This window comes from Erpetoichthys calabaricus, chromosome 16, assembly GCF_900747795.2.
Source record: "Erpetoichthys calabaricus chromosome 16, fErpCal1.3, whole genome shotgun sequence".
Taxonomy (NCBI): domain Eukaryota; kingdom Metazoa; phylum Chordata; class Cladistia; order Polypteriformes; family Polypteridae; genus Erpetoichthys; species Erpetoichthys calabaricus.
In genome coordinates, this window is record NC_041409.2 from 92,647,869 (window position 1) to 92,670,734 (window position 22,866).

At 43.4% G+C, this 22,866-nt stretch overlaps 1 protein-coding gene across 1 annotated transcript in view; it reads left to right on the forward strand.

The window, feature by feature from the left end:
- Positions 1 to 16,274, forward strand: part of si:dkeyp-69b9.3 (myocardin-related transcription factor A) — a 42,392-nt gene extending 26,118 nt beyond the window's left edge. Inside the window, exons 5-14 of the mRNA XM_051919815.1 lie at positions 1,476 to 1,551; positions 1,652 to 1,792; positions 6,886 to 7,067; positions 7,178 to 7,318; positions 7,502 to 7,770; positions 11,390 to 11,531; positions 11,633 to 12,586; positions 12,802 to 12,939; positions 15,184 to 15,238; positions 15,474 to 16,274. Coding sequence (XP_051775775.1) covers positions 1,476 to 1,551; positions 1,652 to 1,792; positions 6,886 to 7,067; positions 7,178 to 7,318; positions 7,502 to 7,770; positions 11,390 to 11,531; positions 11,633 to 12,586; positions 12,802 to 12,939; positions 15,184 to 15,238; positions 15,474 to 15,865 — 2,490 coding nt within the window. The 3' untranslated portion in view covers positions 15,866 to 16,274. The remainder of the gene's footprint in view (positions 1 to 1,475; positions 1,552 to 1,651; positions 1,793 to 6,885; positions 7,068 to 7,177; positions 7,319 to 7,501; positions 7,771 to 11,389; positions 11,532 to 11,632; positions 12,587 to 12,801; positions 12,940 to 15,183; positions 15,239 to 15,473) is intronic.
- The last annotated feature ends 6,592 nt before the right edge of the window (positions 16,275 to 22,866 follow it).

The following is a 22,866-nucleotide window of genomic DNA, read 5'->3' on the forward strand; positions in this document are numbered from 1 at the left end:
ATGGATGGAGGAAGAGGATCTAAGGTTATGGGAGGGAATGGCAACATGAAGAAGGTTGGGCAGATATGGAGGGTTGAGGTTATGAATGGCCTTAAATGTTAATAGCAGAATTTTAAAATCAATTCGAAAACTTAATCAGGAGCCAATGAAGCTGCTGCAAGACCGGAGTAATATGGTGAATAGATGAGGTTCGAGTAATGATGCAAGCTGCAGAATTCTGGACTAACTGAAGCTTATGGAGAGATTTATTAGAGAGAATTGCAGTAGTCCAGACGAGAAGTGACAAGACTGTGAACAAGAATGGCAGTGGTATGGGGAGTGAGAGAGGAGCGGATGTGATTAATATTACGTAGGAAGAAGTAAGCAGACCGGGAGATGTTATTAATGTGAGATTGGAAAGATAGAGGACTGTCGAGGATGACACCCAGACTCTTATCAATAACAAGAGAAAGATTATCGGCTTTGGATAATGATAATTTTGAGCCAATGAGGAGAGCCTCAGTTTTGTCACTGACTAATTATAAGAAAATTCGAAGAAAACCAGGATTTAATTTCAGCAATACAGTCAATAAGCGAAGATGGTGGAAAGGAAGTGGTGGGTTTACTAGCAAGGTAGAGCTGGGTGTCATCAGCATAACAGTGGAAGCTAATGTTATATTTACGAAAGGGGAAGAAGGTAAATAATAAAAAGAAGAGGCCCCACACCTGAAGTAACAGCGGTGGGTTGGGATGTGAACGTTTTAAGCTGATATTATCAATATGATCAAACCCACTTAATCCAATTATAAGGTCAAAAGTCTAGTTTACTATTCAGTTCATCCTGTCTCTCATCAGCGGGCACAGTGTTCCAGAAATTCAACTTTATTTCATTTTGAGCCCAGACAATGGAAGTGACATCCTTCAGAGTGCACACAGAGTAAACTGGTGGGAGTCAGAACCTGTAAATGTGCATCCAATTTCATAGCCACCAGGACTCACCACCTAGTAAGACAACAAATGTGTGTTTTACTTAAGGTATGAGTAGAGAATATAATCCGTAGATCAAGCTCTATTCTATTTAGTGTTTTTTACAATGAACAGCCCCCTCATTAAACATGCAGGTTAATTCTCTTATAAGCAGAAGCACAATAAATGGCTCCCCATGGATCACTGGGGGTCATTGGTGAAGCTATAATCTTCAGGTTTTAAATTTCCACGTATGATCTGGTAAATCACACCACCTAATAATCTCCAAGGCATTATTTTTAAATGGCACCTGTCATGATGGATGCTACCTCGATTATTTTACATATACCATTCTTGCCTTTTTCTTCTTGAATGATCAGACAAGTGTTGCAGGTCTTATATGCGCTGCCTGACTAGGCAACATTGGTGTATTCTTGACCTACCAGGATAAATTAGAGATGTGCATCTAGATACCGTTGGTGATACCAATAGTTGACTGATCTTCCTTCACCTCTTTATCTTCCTCACAGACGGATGACCTCCTCCGACATAAGGTGGCGCAGAGACTGCCTCAGCCTGACAATACACATAAGGCCCCAGCAGATGGTAAGTGTCCCCTTCTACCTGTCCACCTCCCATTTTTCAGGTAGACAGACAGCCAGCCAGACTGGACTCTTTCTCTCTTTTCTCCCATCTCCTCCATCAGACCATGGGGAGCTGAGACAGAAGAAAGCCAGGCTCGCCGAAGACCTCAGTGAAAAAATTTTGAAAAGGCCAGGCCCCCTGGAGCTTGTGCAGAAGAACATCCTACCCCTGGGAAGCACCGAGCTCAGCGAAGCTGTCACAGGTATGTGCATGGACGGATAAACATACAATTTCCAGACAAGTGGCCTTCTGATGGAACAGAAATCCAAAGACAACTGACAAGAAGGCTTCTGTTGTTTGAGGACATCCGTCCAGTTACTGCTGCCAAGACCTTTAAGAGATTCCAGCTGGGATGTTCTGAGATCTTTGAGTTTTGACAGTGCTCCATGAGATTGTCACTTGTCTGGACATTTTGAAAGATGCTCTAAAAAGCTATTGTTTGAGTCCCTGTTTGAGTTTTGCCTCAGGTGTCCATGTTCTCCCCTTGTTCGTATGGTTTTCCTTCCTTATTTTGCAGGCAAGTGATCTGGTTGATTTGCACCTCCATTTGATATACTGGTATATTCCATAGAGCTCACATTTGCACCCCAGATGTGATGGATGTGCTGTTTTTATGATATGTCTATGTTCATGCCATCCAAAAATTTACAAACATAGCTGGTCAGGTTGACTGGTAACTTTAGATGGTCCTGGTCTGCCATTTTATACTGATATCCCATCCAGTGCTCTCGTTATGCCAGATTTGATTCCTTGCTTTTATGTTCTTCCCATGTTTCCTCCTACACTCCAAAGTCAAGGTTGATTGGGAACTGTGATCTGACCAACTTGGAATTTCTGTGTGACTAGTCATGAATTGGACTTCCTGTTTAGACTTGAGCTCGGTTCAAGGCGGGGGTGCTGCCGTTGTACTTCTTTTCCATATTTTCCTTGTGTTCCCACAGTCCAAATTTGAGGGTCAGGCCGATTGGTGGCTAGTTTGGTTGTGTGTGTACTACAATTGCCTGCTGACCTCTCAAATGCCGGTTCCTTGGCATGAGCTTGCTATTTAAGTGTGGAGGTCTGATCTGAATCTAATTCTCTTGGAATCTCACAGCAGGAATTGATCTGAATACAGTTTCCAATTTTGCACTTCCCATGTGTATTGTTGTAGAACTTTTTAACTGTACTTTTCATAGCTGCTTTATAGAACTCCACGTGTACAGCCTTATCTGCATATGGGCAGCTGCTTCAAGCAAAGAGACTTACTATCTTGGCATAAGCATGCCAAATAGTTTTCTTATGACTTAAGCTACACCTGTGCCAACCACCAAAGCAGGTGCCCGCTCACCGCAGTGCTACTATAGGAAAACATCTTTTCCAAAGCTGCTAAGTCCTGTAGAAATATGGCAGTCACACACACCAGGTGCTCTTATCACTATACCTTAAGTATATTTATAAAGAAGTTCCTATGTCTGTTATTTGGCTCACCTATGCTGCAGTTGCCATTAACTATGTTGTTTGTTTAAGTGTTGGGTTGTATGTACTCTATAGCGCCTCAAGTGGACAGCTGCTTCAAGTAAACAGACTTCCTAGCTCTGTGCAAGCAGACCAAATGGTCGTCTTCAAGACATTAGCTACACCTTTTTCTTGAAGAGGTCCTCCTCAGGTGCAAACTCCTGTAGCAATATGGCAATCATCCTCATTTAAACGATAGATAGATAGATAGATAGATAGATAGATAGATAGATAGATAGATAGATAGATAGATAGATAGATAGATAGATAGATAGATAGATAGATAGATAGATAGATAGATAGATAGATAGATAGATAGATAGATAGATAGATAGATAGATAGATAGATAGATAGATAGATAGATACTTTATTAATCCCAAGGGGAAATTCACATACTGCAGCAGCAGCATACTGATAAAGAACAATATTAAATTAAAGAGTGATAACAATGCAGGTATAACAGACAATAACTTTGTATAATGTTAACGTTTACCCCCCCGGGTGGAATTGAAGAGTCACATAGTGTGGGTGAGGACCGATCTCCTCAGTCTGTCAGTGGAGCAGGACGGTGACAGCAGTCTGTCCCAGAAGCTGCTCCTCTGTCTGGAGATGATCCTGTTCAGTGGATGCAGTGGATTCTCCATGATTGACAAGAGTCTGCTCAGCGCCCGTCGCTCTGCCACAGATGTCAAACTGTCCAGCTCCGTGCCTACAATAGAGCCTGCCTTCCTCACCAGTTTGTCCAGTCGTGAGGCGTCCTTCTTCTTAATGCTGCCTCCCCAGTACACCACCGCGTAGAAGAGGGCGCTCGCCACAACCGTCTGATAGAACATCTGCAACATCTTATTGCAGATGTTGAAGGACGCCAGCCTTCTAAGGAAGTATAGTCAGCTCTGTCCTCTCTTGCACAGAGCATCAGTATTGGCAGCCCAGTCCAGTTTATCATCCAGCTGCACTCCCAGGTATTTATAGGTCTGCACCCTCTGCACACAGTCACCTCTGATGATCGTGGGGTCCATGAGGGGCCTGGTCCTCCTAAAATCCACCACCAGCTCCTTGGTTTTGCTGGTGTTCAGGTGTAGGTGGTTTGAGTCGCACCATTTAACAAAGTCCTTGATTAGGTTCCTATACTCCTCCTCCTGCCCACTCCTGATGCAGCCCACGATAGCAGTGTCGTCAGTGAACGTTTGCACGTGGCAGGACTCCGAGTTGTATTGGAAGTCCGATGTACAGTATATAGGCTGAACAGGACTGGAGAAAGTACAGTCCCCTGCGGCGCTCCTGTGTTGCTGACCACAATGTCAGACCTGCAGTTCCCGAGACACACATACTGAGGTCTGTCTGTAAGATAGTCCATGATCCATGCCACCAGGTATGAATCAACTCTCATCTCTGTCAGCTTGTTCCTAAGGAGCAGAGGTTGGATGGTGTTGAAGGCGCTAGAGAAGTCTAGAAACATAATTCTTACAGCACCACTGCCTCAATATACCTTGACCCAAGCAAATTATATAAAAATATAATATCCATCCATCTTCCAACCCACTATATCCTAACTACAGGGTCACAGGGGTCTGCTGGTGCCAATCCCAGCCAACACAAGGACGCAAGATAGGAAACAAACCTCAGGCAGGGCGCCAGCCCACCGCAGGGCATACACACACACAACTACGCACACACACTCGGGACAATTTAGAATCGCCAATGCACCTAACCTGCATCTCTTTGGACTGTGGTAGAAAACCCACGCAGACACGGGGAGAACATGCAAACTCCACACAGGGAGGACCAGGGAAGCGAACCCAGGTCTCCTAACTGCGAGGCAGCAGCGCTACCACTGTGCCACCGTGCCGCCCGAAATATAATATATAAAACAAAATTAACAAAACACAGTAAAACCAGTAGTAGAAACGGTGGGAAAATAAAATTTCAAAAGATTATTTTAAAGATACTTTCAGGAAGGATACAGATGATGAATAGGAATCTTTTTAAGTAAGGGTGCATAGTTGTTTCAGAATTTTCTTCAGTCTGCAGAGTCCTGTCTGTGACCAGATTCTATGGGAGAATTGCAGATGTCTGGCGGATGGTCAACACTCTCTCTCTCTCACTCTCTCTCTCTTTCTCTCCCTCTCTCTCTTTCTCCCTCTCTCTCTCTCTCTCTCCTTCTCTTTATCTCACTCTCTCTCTCTCCCTTCACACCAGCTAGCCAGTCTAGGTGTGTCCTCACCATCACCTTCTAGCAGGATATTTTGTGACTTGCTGGAGTCTGTGGTTCTGATTAAGAATTGTTTACTTAGGAATGAGCAGGTCATCCATGCTTAGAGCTCAGCGGTGGAAAGAATCAGTTTGTGGTGGACTTAAACCTTCCCTACCAAGTGTTATGAATTGACACTTTCATGAAAGCAAAAAGGCATGAGGCCTCAATAATGCCTCACAAAAGCTTCACTGGCCCAGCCAGGCCTCCTTTGCCTAACTGAGAATGGCCTCACCTCACTTGATTATTTCCCACTCATATGGCTTATCTAAGACTTTTCAGACATATAAGGCACGTTGCCCCCAAAATATCCTTGTAATGTCTTTCATTAGCACAAGCAGCCCCACCAGAGGAGGATAATCACAAACTTTGGTTGGTGCAAAGATGGGCTAACAAAAGAATCTGTATGAAAGGGAGATGTATGTGAAAGGTACCAAAAGAAGGTAACAAAATCTCCACAGATCAAACTGGAGCATTAAATGGTCACTTAAAGGCTATTCACAGTGAACAAGTCCAAAAACAAACACAATCCAGTAATCACAATCCTAAGAGAGAGTAAAATATTAAACAAATAGCAGAAAACCATGAACCACAATACAGGGTGGGCCACAGAAATGTAGCCTGCCTCCAATACCGGTGCCACACTCTTTGGAGGAGGCCATAGCCACTTCGCGACCAGAAAATTGACGTTTGGTGCGCGGTGTCAGGAACACGAATAGTGGGCCCAATTTTCTTCAAATCAACTGTGAATACCTGGACATCTTTGAACAATTTTATGACCAACTAACACCAGAAGAAAAAATGTACTGCTTTTTCCAACAAGATGGGGCAACATGCCACACCTCACGCAACTCACTAGCACGGGTTCATGAACTGTTTACATTGGAGCAAACTGTGAGCAAGGGGTTATGTTCCCCGGACTTGGCCATATGCATTTTTTATCTGTGGGAAAATTTAAAGCAGAAAGTGTAAGCCAACAATCCACATACCCTGTTTGAACTCAAGGAAAACATCACAAACTCTCCGCAGCATCACTGTTGAAGAGCTGCAAGCAGTATCAGCCAACATGCTCCGATGTGCCCAAAGAACGTGAACGGGGACCACTTTCAGAGTCTGCTGTAACTTGTGGGTAAGTGAATGAAAACAATCCACTTGCTCGTTCATCTTGTTCATACTATCGCCGGAGACGGGCTACTTTTCCATGGCCCACCCTGTACTTGTACTCCATAAGACTTCACAGTGATCCCCACTGAACTATCTGGGTCAGTTCCTAAACAGAGATGAACAGGTAGCCCCGCCTCCTGGGGGAGGGGTCTCCTCCCACAAAGAGCCTAAGCCATACTCACCATTAAAGAGACAGCACACCATTATGTAGTCACATATAAAACCAATAAAAATAACATAAAAATAATCACTCAAAATAAACAAAAACAATAGTAGGTCACAACATAGACATAACTTCATGTTGATACAGGACACCAAGGCTCTGTTTTTGACTCCCATTTCCTTGCTTCCTTCCTTCACTCCCCCTTGTGTCTTCTCTTCATAGCTCGGATTCAGCTGCCCCAACTGTCCACCGAGAGCTTTGATGATGAAATCAGCAGCTCTCCTGCTTCATCTCCCGAGCAGCCGCTGGGCTTTGCGTCTTCTCCGGATCAAAGTGCTGACCAGCCAATGAGATCCATCTCTCCAGTGTCCACTTCCTCCAGTGCAACTTCACCCACTTTTCAGGTAAAATGTTGTCCTCTAACAGCCACTGCTATGAGCCAGGTGGGAGACGTGACTGCGTCTGTACTTGGTGGTCAGTGATAGTGATGACTATTTATATATCCCTCTTGCAGTGCAGTTTAACCTTATTGCCGCTAACGGAAATCAGCAGCCAACCAATCCCAATGAGCGTGGCAGAAGCGGACCCCATAGCAACGCCAGGGATGACCGGTGGCATCTTTCTGCCTGTACAGCCTGTGCCTCTTCTTTCCAAGGTACGTAGCTCAAGGCTTTTGCCGTCCATTCACAATGCTTGATGCCAGCTTCTTCTGTTTGTCTGTGAGAACTGGAAAAAACTGGTCTTGGGCAGAGGCCTTTCCTACTTGCTTTTCATTGGGATAGCCAGCATTTGCATTTGCTTTGTAGAGTTCAGCCAACACTCATCTCTCTTAAATCAGGTCAAGCCACCTCGGCCCAAGAAACCAAAGGAGTCCAAGCCAAAGGTACGGCGGTTAAAGTATCATCAGTATGTCCCCCCTGATCAGAAGAGCTCCAGCGAAGCTGGCAATGCCTCTGGAAACTCTCAAACAGCCACCACACTGGTTATGGACCCAGCCTACTCACGCCTTCTCCAGCAGCAACAGGTCTTCCTTCAGCTACAGATCCTCCAACAACAGCAGCAAGGGAGCACCACGCAACAGCTTTGTGTGCAGGGCATTGGCAACAGGTAAGGAGGTACATGGGGCACAGCGGAGTTTGAGATATGAGAGGCGAGGGGAGCATGGGGTCAGTGGATTGATGTATAGACAGATAGGGTCACCTAAAAGTGTGATATGGTGACCTCAGCTTAACATCTAGCATTTCAAGCAATAACAGAGGTTACCATCTTTACTAGGATGTACCATGGTGACCAAAGCAGGACTGGACTTACTGTACATGCAAGATAGTGTCATATTAAGGTGTGCTATGGTGACCAAAGCTGTAAAATTAGAAATGAATATCATCACAAACATGTGTGCATGATGACAAAACATGACTTATGTGTGAAGCAGTGTCATGGTCACCAGTGCCTAATTACTCACAACTGGCATCAAATATGTTGATCAAGCAGTAGGAGAGGATAACATCTCAAGTAGGAACATCTACAGTTAGGTCCATAAATATTTGGACAGAGACCACTTTTTTCAAACTTTGGTTCTGTACATTACTACAGTGAATTTTAAATGAAACAACTCCGATGCAACTGAAGTGCAGACTTTCAGCTTTAATTCAATGGGGTGAACAAAACGATTGCATAAAAAATGTGAGGCAACTAAAGCATTTTTTGAACACAATCCCTTCATTTCAGGGACTCAAAAGTAATTGGATAATTGACTCAAAGGCTATTTCATGGGCAGGTGTGTTCAAGTCCGTCGTTATGTCCTTATCAATTAAGCAGACAAAAGGCCTGGAGTTGATTTGAGGTGTGGTGCTTGCATGAGGAAGATTTTGCTGTGAACAGACAACATGCGGTCAAAGGAGCTCTCCATGCAGGTGAAAGAAGCCATCCTTGAGCTGCGAAAACAGAAAAAACCCATCTGAGAAATTACTACAATATTACGAGTGGCAAAATCTACAGTTTGGTACATCCTGAGAAAGAAAGCAAGCACTGGTGAACTCAGCAACACAAAAAGACCTGGACGTCCACGGAAGACAACAGTGGTGGATGATCGCAGAATCATTTCCATGGTGAAGAGAAACCCCTTCACAACAGCCAACCAAGTGAACAACACTCTCCAGGGGGTAGGCGTATCGATATCCAAGTCTACCATAAAGAGAAGACTGCATGAAAGTAAATCCAGAGGGTGCACTGCAAGGTGCAAGACACTCATAAGCCTCAAGAATAGAAAGGCTAGATTGGACTTTGCTAAAGAACATCTAAAAAAGCCAGCACAGTTCTGGAAAAACATTCTTTGGACAGATGAAGCCACGATCAACCTCTACCAGAATGATGGCAAGAAAAAAGTATGGAGAAGGCGTGGAACAGCTCATTATCCAAAGCATAGCACATCATCTGTAAAACACGGTGGAGGGAGGCAGTGTGATGGCTTGGGCGTGCATGGCTGCCAGTGGCACTGGGACACTAGTGTTTATTGATGATGTGACACAGGACAGAAGCAGCCGAATGAATTCTGAGGTGTTCAGAGACATACTGTCTGCTCAAATCCAGCTAAATGACGTCAAATTGATTCATGATACAGATGGACAATGACCCAAAACATACAGCCAAAGCAACCCAGGAGTTTATTAAAGCAAAGAAGTGGAAAATTCTTGAATGGCCAAGTCAGTCACCTGATCTTAACCCAATTGAGCAGGCAGTTCACTTGTTGAAGACTAAACTTCAGACAGAAAGGCCCACAAACAAACAGCAACTGAAAGCCGCTGCAGTAAAGGCCTGGCAGAGCATTAAAAAGGAGGAAACCCAACATCTGGTGACGTCCAGGAGTTCAAGACTTCAGGCTGTCATTGCCAGCAAAGGGTTTTCAACCAAGTATTAGAAATGAACATTTTATTTCCAGTTATTTAATTTGTCCAATTACTTTTGAGCCCCTGAAATGAAGGGATTGTGTTCAAAAAATGCTTTAGTTGCCTCACATTTTTATGAAATCGTTTTGTTCACCCCACTGAATTAAAGCTGAAAGTCTGCACTTCAACTGCATCTGAGTTGTTTCATTTAAAATTCATTGTGGTAATGTACAGAACCAAAATTAGAAAAAAGTTGTCTCTGTCCAAATATTTATGGACCTAACTGTATATGTTTGGTTACCAGAGCAATGGATACGGACAAATGTGTGGGTGCATTTGACCAGAGTCAGAAAAAGGATGGTAAATCTCATCATTCACATCTCATTTCTGTTTGGCTGTCATTTAATGAGGAAACGAATCAATTCAGAGGACTGAATCCTTCTAACATGGCTGTTAAAATAAGGGGGGGAAAAAAGTGAATTAGCAGTGAAAACTGGTCACTGATTAGGAAAAGGGTTAGAATGAAAACCTGCAGCCCTCCAGGCCTGGAGTTTGACACCCGTGCTCTAAGAAGACCAGGAAAAACTCCCAAAAAAACCCTTGTAAGGAAAAAAAATGGAAGAAACCTTGGGAAAGGCAGTTCAAAGAGAGACCCCTTTCCAGGTAGGTTAGGTGTGCAGTGGGTGTCAAAAAAAAACACGGGGTCAATACAATACAATACCCAGAACAGAACACAAGTCATCCTCAGTACAATATAATAGTGCAATAGAACAATTACAAGTACAGAACAGAATTCAACAGTAGATGATATCCCATAATATGATTACCTGTATACCCAGGCGGCACAGTGGGTAGCGCTGCTGACTCACAGTTAGGAGACCTGTGGTTCTCTTCCCGGGTCCTCCCTGCGTGGAGTTTGCGTGTTCTCCCCGTGTCTGCGTGGGTTTCCTCCCACAGTCCAAAGACATGCAGGTTAGGTGCATTGGCGATCCTAAATTGTCCCGTGTGTGTGTCCTGTGGTAGGTTGGCACCCTGCCCGGGGTTTGTTTCCTGCCTTGCGCCCTGTGCTGGCTGGGATTTGCTCCAGCAGACCCCCGTGACCCTGTGTTAGGATGTAGCGGGTTGGAGAATGACTGACTGATTTTATTCCTTGCATGTGTCATTTCTTGCTGCCATTTCTGAGTTGAAAACCAACGGGCCCTCATCCTACACAACAGTCTGTCATGCTGGATTTTAGGCCAAGCTTGTAGTGAAAGCAGATGGGTTGACTTGCACTGAGATTTCCCCAGCTTGGATGAATGTTGCATCACAATTCTCATTCTTCTTCAGTTACACTGAACTGGGGACAGAACAATGGGTGCCTCTGCAATGGTCACTGCAATGCCCACCACGGTGACTAGAGCCAGGTGGCCGTCAAATATAGATCACAAATGAGGAGATGGTCACTGCATTGCCCACCACGGTGACTAGAGCCAGGTGGCCATCAAATATAGATCACAAATGAGGAGGTCCTCGGGTTCATCACCCTAACATTAGCTGAGTGGTACACCTCACCCGGTAAGAGGATGCAAAGGGTGAAGTCTGGCTCAGTGGCTGCTTCTCCCCAAATTCCACCATCTTTTTTCGTTTCTTCCTTCCTACCCTATCCTGTTTCTGGTGTCTTGTTGATTTTTTTTTTCCTTTTATGTCTTCCCCTCATCCTTTCACCCCAGATTGTCTTCCTGTTGTCCCCTCTCTAAAATTCTAAGGCCTTATTTCACTGGTTTTACCCACACTGCTGCCTCTCTGCCAGGTCCACAGGCTTCACCCTCTCATGTTTCTCTTTCTCTCTCTGTTTTCAGTGGGGATCAAGTTCTTGGCTTCACAGGTTCTTCTTCCACCGTCAGCCCTCCATCTGTGAAAGTGAAGCCAAAATGCTCTGCAAGCCCCCCAGGCTCCACCCACAAGCCAGAGCTCCTTCCTTCTAACCTGGATGACCTTACGGTAGGCAAAAATAGTGCCCTCTGCTGACACGACTTATTACTTTGTTTGTGTAGCACCTCCCATGGCTCAGTACTGAAAATGGCTGCTATCTCCCCCTCCAGGTTTCAGAGCTACGGCAGCAGTTAAGGAAACGTGGCCTCCCTGTGTCCGGCACCAAACCCGCTCTGCTTGAGCGGCTGAAACCCTATCAGATCCAGTGGCCTTGTGCTCCTCCAGCTCCCCTGCGGGGTGCACCCATTTTGGTGCCAAGTGCAACACTGACTTCTCCCATTGACTCCACACAGTCTGGAGTGAGCACCTTCATCACCCCGGCTGATGGCTCCACACCTGTTAACAGCACTTTCCTCGTCAAGACCAACTTGAAGGCCACTGGAGGGCAATTTTCAGCCCCGTCTGGAACAGCGGTGACCTCTGCTTTTCTAAACCAGGAGAATCCTTTTCCAGCAGGTGGTGCCACTGTGTTTGTAAAGCCAGAGGGTGGATTCCTGTCTAGCAGCTCCAGCACACCTCTTGGTGGCCAATTCCTTGGACACACCGACAGGGGTCCATTCTTGACCCCTGCCAGTGACACTGGGCAGTCTGCCACTCCCACAGCCACCGCCCCAGAGAGCTCATCTAGAGAGGAAGTGCGGATAGCTCAGGAGAGAAAGCTCCCTGAGTGCAACGTGCCCTCTTGGGACATTCCAGTGGACTGGAGGCGGGCAGAGGACATGCGAGTGGAGATGGAGATGCAGCAGCGGCTGAAAAACCGACATCGGGAGCGTGGGGCCTCACTCGGACCCTCTCAGCACAGGCTGCCTGCCACGGCCACTGGTGCTACTCAGCACATTCAGCTGGAGTTCCAGCCGGGAGATGGTGAGAAGAGCCCTCAGGATTCACCAGTGCTTCCTGTCCCACCAACGAGCTGTGCTTTCTCTCCGCCAGTCTCTCCTCCTCTTGCCCTTCAGACCACCGAGTCTGGACTTCATCCTTTCCTGCAGCGTGACAGTAGCAGTGGTGTCGGAGGGAATTGTGCCCCCGCCGGAGAGCAACAGACTGAACATTACACCACTCAGGTACGTCTCTGCACTCACTGCATATGCCACACATCTAAACGGCGTGTGTGAGAGCCATCCCAGCAGGAAGTAAGGTCATTGCGCTTCCTTCCGTCCTGAATTCTCACACTTGGCAGCTTGTGCATGCTGTTCCTCGTCAATATGTGTGGCAACGGAAAGTGATGAAACTTTTAAAATTTTTCTTTTCGCTGGTTCCACTTTCTATCTTCTTACAGGTGTTCTGTTCCCAGCCCTGTGAACCAATTGGACAAGATTTCGAATTACCTATGGAGATCACGGCTAGCCCACCACAGCCACTCCCGGCAGCACGCACATTGGAGGAGGAGCTGCAGGAAGCCATCCAAAGAGTGCAGGTGAGGCAGAAAAGGAAGGAAAGAAAGAAAGAAAGAAAGAAAGAAAGAAAGAAAGAAAGAAAGAAAGAAAGAAAGAAAGAAAGAAAGAAAGAAAGAACAAACAAGAAAATCATTTATTGGAAAGTGAAAGAAAGAGTTGTGAATAATGCTAAACTACTTTTTAACACTAATCAAAATGAAAGGATGAATAGAAAAAATAGTGTTAGATAACCTTTGAGTGTGTAAAACACTATATAGTTCAAAAATAGTAGTAAATTACTTTAAGACCATGTTCACAAAAAATAAAAAAATAAAAATGTTAGCTTTAAAGTGTTGTTTATAGTGAAAGGCACCCTATAATACAATGCAAGCAGAAAAAATGGTGCTAATAACGTTCCGATTGGGGTCATTAACACTTTATAATAGAAAAATAGTTTTATACACGTTGTCACAATGCTTATAAGGAAAGGTGCTATATAGCAGGAAGAAAGGAATAAACTAATAATACTACATCTCTTTGTAATATTGATCAAAATTAAAAGCATAATAAGAAAGAAAGAAAGAAAGAAAGAAAGAAAGAAAGAAAGAAAGAAAGAAAGAAAAATTCTAGTATTTATAATGAAAAAGCCCATATATTAGGAAGAACAAATTAAGTGTGCTAAATCACTTTGCAATTTTGATCAAAATGAAAGGCACTTTATATGAAAATCAAATATTGTGGGCATAGTGAAAGGCACTATATAATAGAATAGGACTAAATCACATTGACGATGTTTATAGTGAAAGGCACTATATAATAGAAAAAGATGCCAGATCTCTTTTGGTAAAAATACACAGCACTATATAATAAAAAGGAAGAATAATTTTTTTATAATTTTGTACAGTCCTGGCCAAAGGTGTTGAGAATGACCCAAGTGCTGGTTTTCACAAAGTTTGCTGCTTCAGTGTTTTTAGATCTTTTGTCAGATGTTTCTATGGTCCACTGAAGTAGAATTACAAGCATTTCAGAAGTTTCAAAGGCTTTCATTGACAATGACATGAAGTTTATGCACAGAGTGGATATTTGCAGTGTTGGCCCTTCTTTCTTTTTCAAGACCTCTGCAATTCACCCCTGGCAGGCTGTCAATCAACTTCTGGGCCAAATCCTGACTGATGGCAGTCCATTCCTGCATCATCTATGCTTAAGAGTTTATCAGAATTTGGTGGGTTTTTATTTGTCCACCCACAAGTTCTCAATGGGATTAAGGTCTGGGGAGTTTCCTGGCTATGGACCCAAAATTTCAATGTTTTGTTCCCCGAGCCACTTAGTTATCACTTTTATCCTATGGCCCGGTGCGCCATCATGCTGGAAAAGACATTGTGGATCAATGGAGAAGTTGCTCTTGGAGGATGTTTTGGAAAAATTGTGAATAAGCCCACTGCCTTGGCTGAGAAGCAACCCCACATGACGTGTATGGTCTCAGGATGCTTTACTGTTGGTGTGACACAGGACTGATGGTAGCGCTGCTCACCTTTTCTTTTTTCCGGATGACCCAAACAATCGGAAAGGGGATTCATCAGAGACAATGACTTTACCCCCGCAGTCCTCAGCAGTCCAATCCCAGAATATCACTCTGTCCCTGATGTTTTTCTTGGCTTCTTTGCTGCCCTTCTTGACACCCACCAGCCCATCCTCCAAAAGTCTTCACCTCCCTCACACCTGCCCGCTGCCATTCCTGAGCCAGCTCTGCCCTGGTGATGCCCGCAGCTGAATCTTTAACCGGGTGCTTGCTGGACTTTCTTGGGTGTCCTGAAGCCTTCTTCACCACAATTGACTCTCTCTATTGTAACTCAATCAGCATGACAGAGTGATCTTCAGCCTCGTCCTCTTCGACACTGTCACCTGTGTTAACTGAAATGACGTCAGCAGGTCCTTCTGTGGCAGGGCTGAGTTCATTTTCATGGCAAAGAGGGACTTTGTAATTAATTGCAATTCATCTGATCACTCTTCAGAACATTCTGGAGTTGATGCAAATTGCCATCATAAAAACTGAGGCAGCAAATTTTGTGAAAATGTAATATTTGTGTCATTCTCAAACTTTTGGCCACAACTGTACTTTTGTCTCCTTGTCTTGCTTCTCACGATGTTGATGTTAAATGTTTCTTACACGTTTGGACTTCCTGTGGGTCTGGTGGCTTCCTACTGTTGTTGTCATGTTCTGCTTTTTCTTTTTCTTATTTGCTGCTCTTTTCTTCTCTCCCCTCTTGCTTATGGTCTCTTAAAAGATGGCACCCAGCCAGTCGATTGATGACATTTTGGATGAGCCCCTTAGTTGCTCAGGTAAATGACATAAACTTTTGTTGAAGGTCTTTGTGGACGTTTGGGTTGCGCTAGGTGTGTGTGTTCGGTCAGACTGCAGATGGTCTTTGCAGTAGAGGTGGCCAGGCTGTCTGGGTGATGTGAGTGTGTAAGCTGTGGCATAGACTCCATGCTCCAGATGCCCAGATGTCCCAGCTGCTTTCTTCACCCTGTTACTCCAGTTTTCCTTCAAATTTATCTCCCTTTGTACCTACAGACTCATCGCTGGCAGAACATGAGGCCTCGCAGCTCATCACTGTGCCCCTTCTTGCACACTCACCTCCACCTCCACCGTCTCAGCCCGCACTTCACGAGGATGCCAATTTTCTTACAGAGCCTCTCTGCCCTTCTTTGTCCTTGGAACTGCCTGACTCTCCCCCACCTCCTATGGTCTCCCCACCCAGTGCCTCTTCAGTGATGGACATCTTATCCTCCCACAAGGGCTGCCAAGAAGCAATGACCTTTGACCCAGCAGACTGGCTAGAAGCTCTGACTTTTGGCCTTCGACCGAACAGTCCACCAGTGCCACCTTTTGTCAGCACAGACTTTGGCCTGGATTCGGACATTAGCACAATGAGGGTATTAGATCTCATTATTGAGCAGTGGTGATTCAGAGAGCAGAGGGCAGGGGTCATTGTATATATTGTTGTGTATTTAGGCAGAACCCCTCACTGAGGGTCTTTGTCATGAGTCAGAGTCTCAGTCGCTCCTTCACCCTGCCAATCTAATCACCATTGTGTCATTAAAGTAGAGTTACAAAACATGAGGAACTTTGGTACCCACCACCCTACACATGCCGCCTACTCCCTGCCTGGGCACACTCCCTGTCCACCTGCTGTGTGCTTACAGACACTCATTGGGACCCAGCAGGAAGTTCTTGGCCCTATGACAGAAAACACTTGTCATCCTGACCATCTAGGGACTCTATTGCCAGGTACCAACTGCTTGCAGTTTGAACGACTGGCTATTTAGTCAATTTAATTTAAGTGATTATTGAGCTGTAATAAGATAAGTTAAATAAAGTCTTAAGTTGTTGGTCTTTCCATTTTTGATTTGCCGCCCACAGGGCTGCAGCACAATCCCAGGGTTTCTTGGCTTAGACGGTGTGGCCTCCGACAGCTTGCCAACCAGTGGTGTTCAGTTACACTCGGTGGGTGTCAGGATTGGACGATTGCTTCAACGGTCATAGAGTGATGCTTATGACACTGATCACCAGAATTGGACATTTGAATTTGTCACCAGTGAGAAGGCGCTCAGGGTCCTGCTTTTTTCTGTTTCGTATCCTTATGCAGCATAGCTAGGGCTGCCAACCGTCCTCATTTCCCTGGACATGTCGTCATTTTTAACACGCCATGGACTGTCTGGGAGGAACTTATAAAATTTTGAAAACGTCCGGAATTTTGCATCCTAAAATTTCCATATCCGTATCATTGGTAAAAATTTGAAAGCCGTCCACCAATCAGCATTTGCGGATAGTCGTGCGCACACTTATTTTTGTTTCTTTCCAGAATCTTCACTTACATTCCAGTAGTAAACAATGCAGATATCGATGAGAATAGTAGACATCTGTCCAACTTGGCTTTTTCACTTCGTCTTTTGAATTCATTTATTTTAATTGGCGTCTAGACAGTTCATTATAAATGTTGTTCCTTTCCTTAAGTATTTGTAATCCTAATTCACCGTAACTAAGTGAATTTATTCAAAATTACAATTTCACGTTTTTGTGTGTGAGATCTTGTTTCCGGTTCTTCTCTCAGCATCTTGGTGAAACAAGAAATTTCATACAGTCTGTCGTATTTAAGTGCGAGTAAGGACTGCTTTGAAATATTTGAATGGAAAATATTATTACCGCTGCGGTGGGTTGGCACCCTGCCTGGGATTGGTTCCTGCCTTGTGCCCTGTGTTGGCTGGGATTGGCTCCAGCAAACCCCCGTGACCCTGTGTTCGGATTCAGCGGGTTGGAAAATGGATGGATGGATGGATTATTATTACCGGGCGTCATGGTGGCACAGTGTGTACCGCTGCTGCCTCACAGTTAGGAGACCTGAGTTCACTTCCCGGGTCCTCCCTGTATGGAGTTTGTATGTTCTCCCTGTGTCTGCGTGGGTTTCATCCCACAGTCCAAAAACATGCAGGTCAGGTGGATTGGCGATTCTAAATTGTCTCTAGTGTGTGCTGGGTGTGTGTGTGTGTCCTGCGGTGGGCTGGCACCCTGCCCGGGATTGGTTCCTGCCTTGTGCCCTGTGTTGGCTGGGATTGGCTCCCGTGACCCTGTGTTTGGATTCAGCGGGTTGGAAAATGGCTGGATGGATATTGTTATTACCACCCGTTGTTCCAAAATGGATTTATAATTGTAAATGAATGAGACAACTATTAAAGATTCAGTTAATTAATAAAAATCACACATTTATTCTGTCATATAAATGGCAATGTCTTTTTCGTTATCGATTGATCAAGTAATAAGTCACTTCTTCAAGTCATTTAATAATAATTTCATAATTCTTTCATGTAGATAAATTAACGAATACCCATTATGCCGAAAAGAAAGTGCGAGTTCACAGACCACTTGAAGAACAAATCTCCTCGTTTTCGAAACAGACTCAGTTAAAGGGGGCGAATGATCCCAAGATTCAATTCCAGTAGCAGGCAGTGTAAAGATTTCTATTCATATTTATCCAAAAAAAACAGATATACTGAGGAAAATAGCTTCAGTGGAAAAATATAAAAGGATGTAGATACATGCAAATAAACTAAATTGAAAAGAGTCAAATTATTTTTTATTTTACTAGAAGTGAATTTACCATGTGGGTCATTTTTTTACAGGTTTACCACAGTTAAGCTCTCCAAATAAGGTTCATTTAAGAGGCTTGAGGTATTCAAAATATTTCATGGCTTATCATCATGTCATAATTATACACAAAATGTCAGTAAATTTACCGGTAAAAATACTGTAAATGGTGAAAGTAAAATATCTTTTCTGAAATAAAGGAAAGTTACCTTATGTTCAACTGAAAATTACCAGCATATCTTAAACAATACTATTTCATTATTTTTTACAGCCAAGTTCTGTAAAATCGATATATTTCTACCTTCAAAATATACTGCATACTGTTTTCTGATACATTATATATACACTGAAAAAATCTCGGTTAATTTTACAGTGTAAAACCGTTAAATAGCAAAGGTAAACAACTGTAACGGTAAAGCACTGCGTCAGTAACACCGAACTTATGATATTTGCATAAGGACACGCCCCTTTTTACCGTATTGTTCCTGGTGAACCGCATACCTTTGCACAGGAGGGAAAACAACCTCAAACAAAGTTAGCCGACTTATTTTTCCCCGCGTGCTGAAGATTTTTTAAGATTATGGAAGCTGATTTATGGTGGGTGAGTTGTATTCGATAAGCTGGCACACTCGTAGAACAAACTTTACTTCTCCCCAAGACAATGTGCCATAACTTCCTTAAACATTGATTTTTTTTTCAATATATGTAATTAAATGATACATGTTTGCTATTGGTTGTTGTTACTTTACTGAAGCAAACTGTGTACTTTTGTTTGATCCTGACAGTGTTTTCTAAGGGTTTATTGATTGGCATATTTATTACAGCGCATGGATTTCAGGTTACAATTGAACGTTCACTTCTATTCATGGCTGGATTAAGCTGGGTGCTATTGATGCTGCAGCATTAGGCCCAAGTGAAAACAGATGAGAATTTTCCAGAAGCTGAACAGTTTTCCTTTACTATATTAACCACAAAATAATTCTTAGAATGAAATTTAGAGTCCGACTTTTGGACGCCTAGACACAGCGTTACTTATTATACAGTTACTATTGATCTTTGCGCTGTGACGTAACTATAACGTTGTTGTGTTTATTGTTAACCGAAGATTTCAAGTTAATGCTATCAATTTTACGTTAAACAGTTTACTTAGTAATTTGGCTGCATTTTTTGCAATAGCTTGGGAATTCTTGCCACTTTATTATTGTTCGGTAAGTGCCACGTGGTGGCGCAGTGGTAGCGCTGCTGCCTTGCAGTTAGGAGACCCGGGTTCGCTTCCCGGGTCCTCCCTGCGTGGAGTTTGCATGTTCTCCCTGTGTCTGCACGGGTTTCCTCCCAGGTTGGGTGGATTGGCGATTCTAAATTGTCCCTGGTGTGTTTGTGTGTGTCCTGCGGTGGGTTGGCACCCTGCCCGGGATTGTTTCCTGCCTTGTGCCCTGTGTTGGCTGGGATTGGCTCCAGCAGACCCCCGTGACCCTGTGTTCGGATTCAGCAGGTTGGAAAATGGAGATGGAAAAAAAAGTACCACGTAGTAATTTTTTCACCTTGAAAGTTAGTTGTACAGTAAAAATCGATGGCTATTTAAATGGTTATTTGTAAAGGTAAAACTAAAAGTCGGCCCACGGGCCCGGCATGGATGTTTAGAATTTTTTAAATCCTCGATAGGATTCTGGTCTATTATGAAATTTAAATTGTGGACAAATTTTTACCCTCAAGAGCCAGAACTGAGTCACTTTAACCCAATGTCTCTGCAAATTCATTTTTTCTTACTCCGTTTCGTAAGAGAATTGCGAAATTTTGTGTATTTCATTGTTAGGATTTCACGTGACGTCACGTGATATCTTTTGTACTGTTTCGCGCATGCTTGCTATGGCGTCTCAACTCAGTGGATGGGATAAAGCGAAAAAGAAAAGGAAAGAAGCAACAGAACAAGAAAAGCTTTTGGCGAAAATTCCAAAATTGAGTTAATTCTTCAGAATACGAGCATCTTCGTCTCAATCGTCTGCGTCAGATGCGATTGCCAGTTCGAGTGCTCCTGAAGACCAGGCCAAGCAAGATGAACCCATTGAGGCAAGAGAGAATAAAGAGCGGGAAAGTTCAGCGGAGAGAGAAGAGGTGAAAGGAGACGGTGAGTGTTGAATGCACATGCACCAATGCCGAGAAAAAATAGGCCCATTTTGCACTGCAGCATCAGGGCCCAATTTCGTCTTAATCCGACCCTGCTTCTATTGGAATGTGTTGTAAAGAAAAAACAGTTATTCATTACAAAGTTATACCGTAGACCTAAAAATTTTGTCACCTTATTTTTATGGTAAAATTCTGGCAACCACAGCTTCCAGTACTTTACCGTAACTGTAACATTATTTTTTTTTACAGTGTAGTGATAAACTGCCACTGAAGGTTTATCCATCCATCCATCCATTATCCACCACTTATCCGAGGTCGGGACGAGGGGGCAGCAGCCTAAGCAGGGAAGCCCAGACCTCCCTCTCCCCGGCCATCTCCTGAGAGGACCCCCGAGGCGTTCCCAGGCCAGCCGGGAGATGTAATCCCTCCAGTGTGTTTAAAAAGTATTTGTGTGTTAATTTCAAAGTCAAACAGAACGAAAACGTATAACGCAACAAATGCCTCTAACGCAACATGAAACATAATTTTCTTTCAATTTATTACGTTGTATTATTTTTTTACGATGGGTAATTACTCGCTGTAATGTAAAATAGTTAGGTCTATTATGCATATGTAACATTTCCCATGAAAATAACAATCTGTTTAAATTGCACATCCGCTTACCCATACGCGAGCGGCACAGCTGGGGGTTGGCGAGCGAGCAGGGGGGCACGGCCCCCTAGTTTTGGATTATTTTTAAAGAAGTTCCCCTTTCATGAAAAATGATTAAAGAAAAATCATTTGCAAAATACTCAAATAGTAAAAAGGAAAAAATAAAATATAACATTTTTTAAGTAAAACAATTTTATTTGCTTTAGTTATAAATGAACTAAAAGCAAAAAATATTTTTTTCTTTAACCACAATTTTCGTGGTTATATGTCACTAAATAAAATCGTGGGGCGCACATAAATTAATTCATTTAATCACTTAATAGAATAGCTACTTTCATCATAAAATATAAAAACAATATTGTAATTCCCCACCATGCTAAACAAGTCTGAAAAATTGTTTGAATCAATGAATTTATGTACGCCACACGATTTTATTTAGTCATATATAACCATGAAAATTGTGGTTAAAGAAAAAAATATTTTTGCTTGTTAGTGCATTTATAACTAAAGTAAATAAAATCATTTTACTTAAAAAAACATTTTTTATATTTATATATATATATATATATATATTTTTTTTTTTTTTTTGTCTGCTAGTCTGGATTCAGCCTGTTGAGATGTTTCACTTGCACCGAGCCAGCAGGTGGCAGTGGTGTGCAGAATATAGTACACAGGAAAAAAACAATTGGGACACTTTGGGTCAAAATGTTGGATTCCAAAGCAGTCTGTCTTGTCCATATGATCCTAGAGAGCAGCTACGTATGTATGCAAGGCTGTAGGACTGTTTAAGGAACATACAGACAAGCATTCTGTTTTGGAGATTAAATCTCGATGGGGTCCAGTCCTGTCTCCCAAAGTTAGATGCTGAAGTTCTTTACCACGCATTTCATTAATTTGTGCTTTCAAAACTGAAAATGGCAAAGGGTATCTGAGAAATTTAAGAAATCAGCATTTGTCAGACCCTGTGCTTGAAAAGGATAAAAGAAGAGGTGGTGGTCCAGATGTTTTAGCATCTTTAGCTGAAAAACAAGGGTGTGGGGGAAGTGTCCATATGTACAGATTACATGCTTGAAGACCCTGGGGTGGGGTGGACAGGGTCTCTCTTGCTGACCTTGCCAGGACATAGCAGCCTGTTCAAAGAATCACAGCAGAGGTAGGTTGTGAGTACCCCGGGACACTACTAGTAAGAATAGAAATTCTCCTGTTACTCCAAAAAGCAAAATGTGGAAGTGCCGGTATGGGCCACTTCAAGCACCAGTCAGACCAGGTGACACGTTTCCTATCTTCACGCGTCTCATTTTGGCGATCACGTGTGCGCTGAAGCCCTGTCTTCCTGTTCTCAGCCGACAGAAGTGGTTCAGATTGTGATCTTATGCTGCTGTAGTCCATCCGCTTCGAGATCTGATAGGTTGTGTGTTCAGAGATGTCCTTCCGCAAATCTACTGTTGTAAAGAGCTGTCATCTGAGGGCATGTGACCTATCTGTTATCTTCAACACTCTCCTCTGGCTAATCTCATTGATGAGGTGACTTTTGTCACCAAACTGACACTCATTGGATGCTTTTGGTTTATCGCACCATTCAAGATATTGCAGAGATATTGCAGCTGCTGGTGAGATGCTGGGACCACCACGTGTGACGCCATTAATCATGTCAGAGTCGAAGTCGGTTCGTGTTTTGTCCATTCTGATTAAACAACACGTATACGTGCTGACCAGGTGGGTGTGGTCTACAGTGTCAGCAACGAGATTGGATGTTTATGGCAACAACAAGAAGAATCCAATTAAAGCAGCCACTGAGTGTGTGTGTGTGTGTGTGTGTGTTCAGTAGGGTTTTAATATAGCGCCTTCAGTGTGTATTCAGACCCCTTCACATTTTTCACATTTTGTTATGTTGTGCTAAAATTGTTTCAATTACTTTTTTTCCCCTCATCAAGCAACACTCAATAGGAGGACTCCAAAAACAGGATTTTAGGAATTTTTGCATATTAATTCAAAACGAAAAACTGAAATATCCCAATGACACACGTATTCAGATCCTTTAGTCAGA